Source organism: Crocodylus porosus, unplaced genomic scaffold, assembly GCF_001723895.1.
Source record: "Crocodylus porosus isolate Cpor-Errol unplaced genomic scaffold, CroPor_comp1, whole genome shotgun sequence".
NCBI lineage: Eukaryota > Metazoa > Chordata > Crocodylia > Crocodylidae > Crocodylus > Crocodylus porosus.
In genome coordinates, this window is record NW_017728906.1 from 152,963,830 (window position 1) to 152,977,362 (window position 13,533).

Sequence of the window (13,533 nt, forward strand, 5' to 3'; positions counted from 1 at the left end):
GAGAAGTGGTGCTGGCTCCTACCCTGGGGGTCTTTAAGAGGAGGCTAGATGTACACCTTGTTGGGGTCGTTTGACCCCAGTACTCTTTCTTGCCATGGCAGGGGGTCAGACTTGATCCCTTCCGACCCTAGAAACTATGAAATGCAGTTACATAAGACTCTTATTTAAATTCATGAGAATATTATTGATAGATTTCTAAATTGAACATAAGAACTGCTATTTACTGGGTCAGACCATATTAGGTCCATCTTTCCCAGTATTCTGTCACACAGTGGCAGAATGGATGCTGAAAGGGAATTGGATATGACCAGGTTTTATTCGACTGTTCCTCTCTCTCAGGCTCCAGCATTTGAAAGGCAAGGAAATTCTGATTCAGAGGCTGTACCCCTAACTCCCTATACAGTTCCCTTCATAATAGCAAAACTTGTCCAATCCCTTTTTGAATCTGGCTAAACTCAACTTCTACAACATCTGGTGGCAAAAAAAATTCCTTTTAAACTTACTACCTACTCATTTCATTTTATGACCCACTAGTTCTTGTCCTGTGAAAGCTAGTAAATAATAAATCCGTTTTTACTTTCTCTCTGCCATTTAGTATCCTGTAGACCTTCATTATGTTCCTCTCTCAAATGTCTTATTTCTAAACTGAATAGGCCTAGCGTCTTTATCTCTCCTTATATGAAAGCCTGTCCATACCACTAAATAATCCTTGTTGCTCTTTGCTGTATCTTTTTTAGTTCTTCAATATCATTTTTGAGGTGTAGGGACAAGAACTGGGCACAGTATTCAAGGTGTGGACACACTATGGATTTATAAAGGGGTATACTGGTACTTTGTTTTAGTTACAGTTCTCTTAATAATCCCTAATATTTCTTTTGCCTTTCTGATGGCTGCTGAACATTGAGCTTATGTTTTTAGTGAAGTGTCCACAATGACTCCCAGGTCTCTTTCCTGTGTGGTAACAGCTAATGTAGGGGCAAAAAAGCATCCTTCAAAAAATGCAAGGTGTGCCCAAATGAGGAAAATAGAAACACTCTCAAACTCTGGCAGCTCAAGTGACATAAGGCAGGTGAAAAAAAGAATTTGAGGAGCATCTAGCAAAAGATGCTAAAATTAAACATTAAAAATTTTTTAAAATACATCAGAAGCTGGAAGGCGCACCTAAAGAATTGGTGAGACCGTTAGATGACAAAGATGTAAGAGGTGCACTCTAGGATGATAAACAGGGATCCTAGTTTTCTGTGGAGAAGAAAGTGGAAAATCTCCATGTAAAACGCACAAAAATCCATGGTTTTTCTCAACCTACCAAAAGCCTGGTGACATCTCTCAGTGAATGGCACCATTTCTACTCTCTTATTTTTGCTGTGGTTTTTGCCTCTTGGCCAATCAGCATCAGGGGACAAAAAACCATGCTGTGGGGGCGTTCTCTCCCCTTGTGCTGTGCAGACCCAGGCTATGTCAGTCTAGGGGTCCATTCTCCTGCCTTCCATCCCACTAGGCTGGTAGGTGCAGGTTAGGGAGCAGAGGCCTTAGCTCTGTGACAACTAAGGGTGTGACCAGTCCTGATCTGCTGAAGCACACCCCAGGGCTTCAGAGAATCCTGGGGGTGCTGGGGGGACTGTGGGTTAACTTGAGTTGGGAGGGAATCTGGGACAGAAGTTCCATAAACTGGTTTACTCTAAATCAGTTAAATCTGATGCTACATCCATCCAGGTTTATTTTAAACTGGGTTCAGCCATTTTAAAAGCTGCTTATATGCACTGAACTTCTGTTCTGTTATAGGTTTAAACCAGTTTCCAATCACTTCAAGCAGTTTATATGTAACTTAGCCTTAAGGATTCGACAGTGGTTTAGAATTTAAAACTATCAGCATGATGATTGGCAGCAATTCAGAGAATTGACAGAATATAATTAAAATGAGAAGAGGTCATAAGGCACTATACAAAAAGCTAACAATGTTGCTAGTTTAAGTAGTGAGGCTGCAAACATCTGCTCCAGGCTCCGGCATTAGCTCCACACTGGTAGGTCCACACATGCCTCGTAGTGGGCTTTGTCCAGTGGCCCAGGAACCCGGTTCCATGTGCCTGTGCATCTGGTTGTGTGCGTTTGTCTGCCTCTGTCTGGTTCTGTGTGTGTGCACACGTCTGGTTCTGTGTGTGTGTGTCTATGTGTCTGTTCTGGGTGTGTTCTGGTTCTCTGTGTTTGTGCACGTGGTTCTCTGTGTGCGTCTCTGGTTCTCTCTCTGCTCTCCTTTCTTTCTCTCCTCTGTCTCTTATTTGTCTCTTTTTTTTTCTCTGTCATTGCAACATGCTCAACAGAAAAGGAATACCCAACAAAGGCAACACTTATGAGTATTTAATATGCAGTGTATCCTGCCATGATGCTTTGCATGCAAAGATTTGTTGACTAAATTATTGTGGATGCACAAGGGGCAGATTGCTAAAAGGAAATGAATAGTCACCATGGTTGCACATATAAAATTAGGCTTTAAAAAAATATGGATTTTTCAGATTATGACTGTTAACAAATTAGAATGTGCACATAATTGCATCTTAATTTTTTTTAAATAGTACCTGCAAGTGATTTTAATGAATGCTAGTCTGTGCTCTTTAAGATAGAGGTTTATAATGGAAATACTTTCTTGGCCACAACTCTAGCATTATAATAACAAAGTTGAAAAAATGCATTGGGAGCCTTCTGGAAAAATGGTCTTTTTATAAATGGAGGAAGGTTGCTTGGTGTTCTCAAGGAAAGTAACTGTTCTTACATAATTTGTTATTTGGTATATAAACTATACTGGTACGGGCTGGGAACCAACTGGCTAAGCAGCAGCTCTGCAGAAAAGGATCTGGGGGTTACAGTGAACAATAAGCTGAATATGAGCCAGCAGTGTGTCCTTGTTATGAAGAAGGCTAATGGCATACTGGGCTGCATTAGTAGGACCGTTGCAAGCAGATGGAGGGAAGTGATTCTTCCCCTCTATTTGGTACTGGTGAGGCCACATCTGGAGTACTGTGTCTGGTTTTGGGGCCCCCGCTACAGAAAGGATGTGGACAAATTGGAGAGAGTCCAGTGGAGGGTAACAAATTGTGAGGGGAAAGGGGTACATGACTTATGAGGAGAGGCTGAGAGAACTGGGCTTATTTAGTCTGGAGAAGAGAAGACTGAGGAGAGATTTAAAAGCAGCCTTCAGCTACTTAGAGTGGTTCCAAAGAGGATGGAGGTAGACTGTTCTCAGTCAAGGGAAGTTTAGGTCAGTTATTAAGAAAAACTCTTTCATTAGGAGGGTAGTAAAGCACTGGAACCAGGTACCCAGAGAAGTGGTAGAATCTCCGTCCCTGGAGGTTTTTAAAATCCAGCCAGACAAAGCTTTGGCTGGGATGATCTAGCAGGGGGTGACCTCCTGAGGTCCCTTCCAACCCTAATTTTCTATGATTCTGTATAAGGATGTTACTATACCTGTTTTTGTTAGTCTCTTATACAAGATCCACATCGCCCTTTTAAAATCTGTGAGTTGGAATGAACTACCCCCACCACATTATTGAACTTTTTAAGGAAAGACTTGAATAGGCAGCTCTTAGCTACTTGGTTTAAGCAGCAGAAGGGCATGGGATGTAAGAGAGTGGGGTGACTGGTAACATTTTAAATGAGCTGTTTATGAGGGCCTTGTGAGTTCAACTGTGCTCTACAAATAGGAGCTCAGGAATGTGGTTATACTGTAGTTGATAAAAGTGCATTTCCAAGGCTAACTAACCATAGCTTATTTTACTAAATTCTGGTTTTCCTTGAAAGTCTTCTGTTTCTGAGAGTTTTTGGTTGATTTTTAAAGAAATATCTTTTAAATCAAAGGTAGAACAATGTTTGCATGAGGTAATATAATTTTTTTCTTTCTCTCTTCTTTTGTTTAATGTGACCAATACTTCAGGGTGTTCTGTCCAAAACATGACCCAGGCAATAGGAACAATCACTATGGTAAGTTTCTTTAATGGTTAGTTTAATTTAATTTATTTTTAAAACCTGTGTCAGAGTCAGTAATTAATTTAAACAAAGTAACGTCACTATCTGGAATGGTTGGTTAAACTCCAACAGTGTGTTTTATTTTGTAGTCATGATTTGGCTGAGATCCGTGTACTTGTATAGAAAATTCAACTGTTTTACCTAAGAAGTGACTATAAGGGCCTTCACTTTCTTAATAGCTGACCTGAGTTATTCCATCTAAACTTTTAAAAGCATAAAATGGAAACATTCTGAATTAGGAACTGTAAAGGAGCTTGGACAAATAACTAAGGAAGACTATAAGAGCATTGCTCAGGCGTGCAGGGATGAAGTCAGGCAGGCCAAAGTGCAGGTGGAGTTGCAGTTAGCAAGGGATGTGAAGGGTAACAAGAGTTTCTACAAGTATGTTGGTAGCAAAAGGAGGAGTGTGGGTCCCTGACTGAATGGGGGAGGCAACCTTGTGACAGGATCCAGGAAAGGCTGAAATGCTTAATGCCTCTTTTGCCTCGGTCTTCACAGGCAAGGTCAACTGCCAGACTACTGCACTGGACAGCACAGTTTGGGGAGGAGGTGAGCAGCACTGTGGTGAAAGAACAGGTTGGGGACTGTTTAGAAAAGCTGGCTGTGTACAAGTCCATGGGCCCAGATGGGATGCACCTGATGATGCTGGGGGAGTTGGCTGATACGATTGCAGAGCCACTGGCCATCATCTTTGAAAACTCATGGCAATCAGGAGAGGTCCCAGATATTTGGAAAAGGGCAAATGTAGTGCCTGTATATAAGAAAGGGAAGACAGAGGATCCAGGGAACTACAGACTAGTCAGCCTCACCTCAGTCCCTGGAAAAATAATGAAGCAGATCCTCAAGGAATCCATCTCGAAGCACTTGGAGGAGAGAAGTGATTTGGAACAGTCGAAATGGATTCACCAGGGGCAAGTCATGCCTGACCAACCTGATTGCCTTCTATGATGAGGTGACTGGCTCTGTGGATGTGGGAGACCTGTGGATCTGGTGTACCTTAGCAAGGATGTGGCTTTTGATATGGTCTCCCACAGCATTCTCGTAGGCAAGCAAAGGAAGTGTAAGCTGGATGAATGAACTGCAAGGTAGATTTAAAAAAAACCCCAAAAAACTGGCTGGAGCACTGGGCTTAGAGAGTAGTAATCAATGGCTTGATGTCTAGTTGGCAAGTGGTATCAAATGGAGTGCCCCAGGAGTTGGTCTGTGGGCTGGTTTTCTCTAATGACTTCTTCAACAACTTGGAAGATGGCATAGAGTGCACCTTCAGCAAGTTTACAGATGACACCAAGGTCGGGGGAATAGTAGATATGCTGGAGCGTAGGGCTAGGATTCAGAGTGATCTAGACAAATTGAAGGATTCGGCCAAAAGGAATCTCATGAGGTTCAACAAGGACAAGTGCAAAGTCCTGCACTTAGGATGGAACAATCCCATCCACTGATACATGCTGAGGGCTGACTGGATGAGCAGCAGCTCTGCAGAAGAGGACCTGAGGGTTACAGTGGATAAGCTGAAAATGAACCAGCAGCGTGTCCTTGTTGGCAAGAAGGTTAACGGCATATTGGGCTGCATTAGTAGGTCTTGCCAGGAGGTCAAGGGAAGTGATTATCCCTCTATTCAGCACTGATGAGGCCACATCCGGAGTACTGTGTCCAGTTTTGGGCCCCCCACTACAGAAAGGATGTGGACAAATTGGAGAGAGTGCAGTGGAGGGCAACAAAAATAGCGAGGGGGCTGGGAGGCATGATTTATGAGGACAGTCTGAGGGAACTGGACTTATTTAGTCTGGAGAAGACTGAGGAGGATTTAATAGCAGCCTTCAACTACTTGGAGGGGGGTTCAAAAGAAGGTGGAGCTAAACTGTTCTCAGTGGTGGCAGATAACAGAACAAGAAGCAATGGTCTCAAGCTGCAGCAAGGGAAGTTTAGGTTAGATATTAGGAAGAATTTTCTCACTAGGAGGGTAGTAAAACACTGGAACAGGTTACCCAGAGAGGTGATGCAATCTCCACCCTTAGAGGTTTTCAAAACCCGGCTAGACAAAGCTTTAGCTGGGATGATCTAGTTGGGGATGGCCCTTATTTGAGAACGGAGTTGAACTAGATCAGTGGTTCTCAACCTTTTTCATACTGGGACCGATGTGCAAAGATTAGCTTGTCCTGACCTGCACCTCCCTGGCCCTGCTGGTGCCTGACCTGGTGCCTTGTCCCCCCTGCCCTGCCATAGCCTCAGTGCCTGGCCGCCTTCCCCCAGTACCAGCAGGCACCTCCTCCCCCACACCCATCCCCTACACATACAGACACACGTGTATGTACACACCCCATACACCTCACCCCGACGGTCCCCAAGCCCTAGCCCTCCAACTCTCATTCCCCATACTTACCTTCATCTGGCTGCTGGGGCTGCCCCCATGACCCTGCTTTGCCGTGTGCTGGTCACACACCAAGCAGCTGTTCGCTGCCAGCCTGTAAGGGGAAACCCGCACTTTTGCACATTTTTCTGGCATTTGCTCGCCACCCTTTGAAATATTCTTGTGACCCACTTTTGGGTCAAGACCCATGGGTTGAGAAACACTGGACTACATGGCCTCCTGAGGTCCTTTCCAACCCTAATTTTCTATGATTCCATACTGATTTATACCAGTTGAAATGTGGCCTTGTGGTAAAGGTTTAAGTTTTTCAGTATAAAGATTTACATTTTTCACCTGTGCTGACAGGATCCTGTTTTTACAAGTTGACTGGCACTAGCATTTGAATTAAGTATTTTACTTCTCAAATAGATTTTGAGACTTCACAGGTGCTTTTATCTCATGTACTTGTCAACTTCTAAATTGAGCAAAATGTCTTGTAAAAGCATGTGCTTGGCACTATGATCACAATTTATTAGGCAAGTAGACACTGAACTTTGTTATAACAGGTCATTGAGATTCTTATCACTTGTAGTTATTTGTTACATCCTCTCAGGAATAAATGATGGGGTCTTGCTGCTCACTTGCTTTCTGTAGCAGTAGAGTATTTTTGAATATTTAATAATTAAACAGAGAGAGATTTAATTTGCATTTAAACTCTTGTGTGTATACTCTTCTTCAGAATAAAGTAACTTTAATTTGATTTAGCTTGCTTCATTCCCAACTTGAAATGGGAAGCAACCACAGCAGAGCTAAACTTCACTTATTCTAGCCAAACATGCTGGAGCATAATCTACTGCCTTGCAGCTCAAAAACCACCTGCACCAAACTGTCCATCAGTCACCCCAGGCCAAGTTGCCAGTCACCTAGTATGTGTAGCCAGGGCACCACTGGAAAAGAATACAAAGTGCACCACTCATCATGAACTGAAGCAGTATCAGAAGCAGCACACGGAATATAACAGCCTTGACCCCTTTGAAGTCACTGAACTGGAGGAAAAAAAAAAAGTCTTAATGGCTTGAAACGTGGCAAAGCTGTTTACAACAACATCTTACCAGACTTCTTGAAACAACTTGGACCCCAGGCTCACATGTGGCTGATCCAGTTCAGTGCAAGAATCATCAGCTCAAGGTCATTCCCAAAGAACTGGCATATGGCAAAAGTTTTTGCCATTCCAAAACTTGGCAAGGACCTCACACTGGCAGCCAGCTACCAACCAGTTGCACTACTGTCTGTGTGCTACAATGTCCTTGAGCGCCTCATTTTAGAACGGATATCCCCAGAAATAGAGAACATCCTTAGCATCGATCAAGCCAGATTCCACAAGGGCCTCAGTGTATGTAATCAAGCATTGGCACTTACCACCTACATCAAAAATTGTTTTCAGAAGAACCTGAAGACAGGCGTAGGGCTACTGGACTTGACAGCTGCCTATGATACGGTATGGCACACCGGCCTGTTTCTAAAGCTGTTGAGTACTTCTAGGCCAGGTCGTTATAGTTGTCAAAACACTTCTCCGTAACAGATGATCCAGAGTCCACCTTGGGCAGGGGATAAGCACGTAGAGGAGACAGGCCAGTGGACTTTCACAGGGCTCAGTGCTGGCCCCAGCCCTGTTCAACTTAAACATAAATGATCTACTAGCAACCACATCCTGCAAGGTCATCTATGCTGATAACATCTATACCACTCAAGCTTCATCTTTCTGCATTCTGGACCAGACCCTGAATGAAGGTGTGACAAAGCTAGGCAGACTACTGCACCATATGGTGGCTCACACCAAGTCCTGCCAAAACTGTATCTAGTGTATTTCATCTCCACAATGCTAATGCCAAAAAAGAACTTAACTTCTATATGGGTGGTCAGAGACTAAAGCATGATCCCTGCCCAACATGCTTGGGAGTGTCTTTAGACAGAACCCTGACTTTCTGGGAATATTTAAAGAAAACAGCAGCAAAGATCAAATCCTGAAACAACTTACTAGCCAAGCTTGCTTGATCAACTTCAGGAGCTGCAGCCACAACAGTCTGGATCTCAGCTCTTGCCCCATCATACTCTGGAGCAGAGTAGTGTGTACCTGTCTGACAAAAGTCATCACACATGCATCTTGTTGACACTCAGCTGAACACAACCATGCATATCATAACTAGAATCCTCCCCTCCTCTGGCTTCCCATCCTTGCAAATATCACTCCCCCACACATCCGTCAACTGACAATGACCTGGAAGTTGGTCAAAACCATTTGTACTGTACCTTATCTACCACTCTGTGATGACCTGTTTAATCCACCCAAAGCCTGCCTTCCTTTGCCATGCCCCTTGTGGAGCAACCTCCCTGACCGGGATCTGCCTAATAAAGTATAGCATAGTTAGGAAAGACAAAGGTAAATTATTGTATATTTCCTACAAGAGAAATCTCTTTTAGAAAATATATAATAATTTATCCTTCTTTGTCTTTGACTTTCCTATACTCTATCATGCATGGAAATAATAGAAACTTAGCTGAAATATAAGGAAGTCAGGGCAGCTGAAATACACTGTTGCTTTGTTATCCAAAGTGTCTACCTTTTTATAGCCCTCAGAAAGATACCCAAACCAAGTGTAAAACATTTATCTAAAAATGTCAGTTTAATGTTATTAGTGTTACATTATTAGAGTATTATTTCTTGATTTCTAGATGCAGTCAGTAGGAGGAGAAGGCAGTCAATGATACCTTCCACCATCAGGGAAGCAAAGGTAATTTTGAATTTAAGTAGCTCTATTCAAAAACTAAAACTTCCGTGCTTCTAAAAACTGTAACAGACTGGTACCAAATTATTCAAAAAATAAATATGCATTACATTTGTATATACGAACAGCATTTCCTGAACAGCTGCTTTTTTCTTCATTTTGATTTTGCAATGCCTTCAAAGCAATACAGTTCACATTCAGAGTTACCTGGGGTAGGTCTGATTCTACCTGGTGTAATTCAGTGCAACTGTAGTGAGATTCTGGTCAGTACAATCAAGGGTAAATCTGGCTCTGGGACTGGGACTGCGATTTGCATTTTTTGGTGCATTTCCAGGGTACTAGGACCACAAGAGTAAATCTACCACCAATTGGAATAGCTGCAATATCCACCAACACTCTCTGATGGATGGATGTCATAAAAAAGATCATAACCGATAAGAAATTGTTGTTATTGTTAAACAGATGTTGCATTGGCAAAATAATACATTACCATTACCTAGTGAGCCCTTGGTGTGGCTTCCATAAATGTTTTAATAGGGCATAAAATGTGTAAAAACAGGTACATGTGGAGCCTTTTCAAAAAGGGGAACCTTCAAAAAGGGCAGCAGCTGTTATGCTTTGTGTGAATGAGTTGAGAACAATGTAAACAGCACAAACCCAGCTTTAATACCACTTCATCCAGGAGTAAAAGTTGTTTTGCTACATTTTAATCCTTAGCTCTTTCACACCTAACAATTAGGACAAAGCAGCTGTTGCCATCTTGAAACTTCCCCTTTTGAAAGGGCTCCAGATGTAGATGTGTCCACACCCAGCTGACTTCAGCTAGCACCTGCACTTAGTTTGATAAACCTCAGTAGAGGTAGATGTAGCAGTTTTTTTTTTTTTTTACTTTAAACATGAAGGTTCTCTTGGTGTTGCACTTTTAAGACATCTTCTGAACCCTAATGAAGTGCACAGGTCCAAATGTCTGACTTTTGGATTTTGCATATGGATTTTTGTATTGGGCTAACTTCTAGCTGCAGTTTATAAGGATTGAGCATGATAATCAGGCCTTCTTGAAGAATGTGTCAAAACTTCCATTGCTTTCAGCAGGGCTAGGCTTTCCAAATATGCAAGTGTATAGTTTATTCTCAGTGGTTGCTACAAGAAGTTTTCACCTGGAATTAAAAAGGTCTTTAGGATGACAGGCTGTGTAGACTCCCGTCATAATTAATCAGTGACTGCCCTGAGGAATCAGAATCCAGAACAAGAGCACAGCTCTTCTTCTGGTCCTTTGCTGAAGAATACTATCCCTACTTCAGGAGCCCAGGAAGTCCTTGTTGTTGAGGGGAGGGGAGTTCCTGACAAGTTCCAAAGGAGGCCATATCTGGCCTTCCTCACCAGTCGCTACAACTCCAAGACCCAGAGGTGAAAGGGAGACTAAACTGGAAGGTGTGCAGAATCCTTGGAACTTTAAAATATTATTTTTATTGCTAGATTAATTTGTCCCCAAAAGTTTCTCTGGCTAGAAACAAATGTTGCATTTGTCCCTGGATAAATTATGCCCACTTGTCCCAGAACAAAAATGTCCTGGAATTGGCATGTACACACATTATCATTCTAATCAGTGTTAGTGAATGGTTGAATAAAGTGCCACGTATTTTGCCATTAATTCAGTGATGCAATCCCATGAAAGCAGTGGAGAAATACTTTGCAATATTCTGGGATAAATTGTACTACTTTTTATCTGGAGACCTTTTTAAGATTTATCCTGGGATAGTGGATGTAGATGTTGGTATGCTTGCACTTTGTCCTATAATAAAATGGTTTATAGTGGGAATAATCAACTGAACACTCAAGCAGAATGACTGACTGTTGTGGGGGAAAAGGCAGTTAAGTATTGTACTGTTTTGGTTTTAAATCTTTTAGTAAATAAGGAGATAGAATGAAAACAACTAAGCAGTAAATGTCAATACTGGTATAAATGTAATATTTCTCTCTCTCAGAGCACAGAGGAAACGGCAGAAGAGAATAGCTTACGAGTTCTAAGGAACAATAACAGACACAAAGGTTTGACAGACTTTTAATAATCATAACTGGTTGGTATTATAATCACATATACTGAAGTAATCAGTGTGAACTCAGAGATGCTCTCTAGAAAGAAAATCACAGCTGTACGTTTTCTTGGCCTTTTCTCTTAAACTCTGATCAGCAAGGAAAGGTTCTGCATAGTTTTCTTCCAGATAATAGATAGTTCTTACTAAAGAGGGTTGGAAGATGACAGTGGCACTTATGGTCTAAATTCATTGAGTCTTGTATAATATTTAAAGAAGAATGGAAAAGTATTACTTGAATATGCATTTACTAAAATCATATTTTAAAGATTAGAAAACTGCTTGTCATAGTGAATGACAGAACACTTGTCTGTTGAAAATAGCATCTCTAGCGTAAACAGAGCTTAATTTCCCTACTCTCAAGCACCTCTAATTTAGAACATCCCTTTCTATATTTTTTTAATGAAAATGGTGCTTATTTCTGAAACTTCTCCAACTGAAGTTCTGATTTTCATAAGCCTCTATATAGCAGCTAATTGATGCAGAAACATAAGGTTATGATTCAGGGTAGAAAACTGAACTAGACTAATTGTATGTAAGATGAATGTAAGATGCATTCAAGTGTCCTAAGAAAAGACTAAATGCAGAAAGTAACTCGTTTTGGAGGGTTTGCCAATAGTGAACCCTCTTTAAAGGTGATTGCTTGCTTTGATAATACGATGTTATACATTCTAGTGAAGTCCATTTTTTACAAATGTAGCCAGGTTTTTTTTGAAGAAAAAGGAATGTCATGTTCCATGACAGGATTTTTGTACTTGGGTGGCTTGCAAACTGTGCAGTAGGGTGCTGAGGCCCTGCAAACCCCTAGTTACTTCACAACCCCCCCTCTTTGCAGTGGGTTAAGAACTTAACTCTGTAAAGAATCTGTGTTCTACTGAATTAACTTAATATACACATCCTTTTTACTTTCAAAGAGCCTGTTAATCTTAGCATTATTCATAAATGACCTGGTGTCCTAAGAAAGACTGGGAAAAGTGAGTATTTATATTTTCCTCATAGCCTAGCTGTAATAAAACAGCCATATGAGATGGGCTTATGGTAAGGCAAATTAAGTGCTGTATTACTAGAGACTAAAGGCCAGGAACTATTTTCCAACAAAATCTAATACAGTTTGCTCCATTCTTTCTTTCCTCTTGCTGAGCCATCCATGGAGCAACCCTCAGAAAGGGAAGAATTAGAAGTGAATCCAAAGGATTGTGATGGCAATCCTCTTGACTACTAAAGGCAGGCCTGGGATCCAGAGGGATTAAAATTCCTTGTGCAGTACCTGTTGGGACACAAGAGGGTCTGAGTACATATGAAGGGAGTTGTGAGAGCAGAGTTAGATCACCAGAAAATCTGCTGGTTAACATTAGTGTTTTAACTAGTTAGAAGAAGGAGAAGAACAGCTTCTGTTACAGAGTTTTATGGGACAGTGACCTGCAATCACCATGCTGAAAAACAGTTCTAGCAAATGCAAACGCTTATATATCTTTACGTATCACAGTAAGAATAGATTTTCTTCGGAAGTGCAAGCAGGCCGGGCTTCTGGACGATATATTCGAAGCGATGCTTGACACACTTCACCTTGCACAGGAAAAACTCATGGATGATAACACTTCAGAAACAGGTACTATGAACAAAAGGGAAGTGACTTCCCAATACATTCTGACATTAAACATGCCAAAATTTAAACTCTAAATCCTTTTAAAACCCTGGTTTGATGTTTTGGTTACTCAGGAGACTTGTCTGACTCCACTTGCAGCAGTATATCATTGCTTTTTGTTGGGAAGGAGCTGCTAACAGAAACAAGACTCCCTTCCTCACACCCCCATCAGCCCAACAAACAATTTTGCCTGATTCCTGGTCTGATTTGTTTCCCAAGCATTTAAAAACCTGCCTCTGAATGCAGACATGCATCACAATTGAACCAGTTCAAATTAGCACCACTTGAGAACTGGTTCACAGCTGTGTGAAGTGCTGTGGCTCTGACACCAGCAGATGGGAATAAGCACCCAGCCCAGCTTACCTTTACAGTGCACTAATGCTTTGGGGATCCCAGGGCATGGGGGACCTGTGGCAGGGGACATTTTAATTTTTCTGCTTTCCCTCATCTCCTAAACATATATCATTAAATTTCAGTAGCCTGTAATTGGTTAAAATCTGCAGTGTGCTTCCCTGACTTGGAAGTGGGGTGGTAGAGTACTTTGACTCGTGCTTTCTGGTTCCCAGAGCTGGGTGAGGGCAAGATGAGAGGGGATTGAGGTTAAGTAGGGGGTAAAGACATGACTGGTTTTAGAAAAATAGCCTT

General features: G+C 41.8%; 1 protein-coding gene across 7 annotated transcripts in view; it reads left to right on the plus strand.

Annotated features, from left to right (window-relative positions):
* PHF11 (PHD finger protein 11) overlaps window positions 1-13,533 on the plus strand; it is a 79,287-nt gene that overhangs the window by 49,968 nt on the left and 15,786 nt on the right. For 6 of the 7 annotated variants that reach the window (XM_019529969.1, XM_019529965.1, XM_019529966.1 and 3 more), the window contains 5 exons: window positions 3,926-3,972; window positions 4,516-4,566; window positions 9,098-9,156; window positions 11,136-11,199; window positions 12,730-12,852. In XM_019529969.1, the coding sequence (XP_019385514.1) occupies window positions 3,926-3,972; window positions 4,516-4,566; window positions 9,098-9,156; window positions 11,136-11,199; window positions 12,730-12,852 (344 nt within the window). The remainder of the gene's footprint in view (window positions 1-3,925; window positions 3,973-4,515; window positions 4,567-9,097; window positions 9,157-11,135; window positions 11,200-12,729; window positions 12,853-13,533) is intronic. The other variant, XM_019529970.1, reaches the window with a different exon arrangement.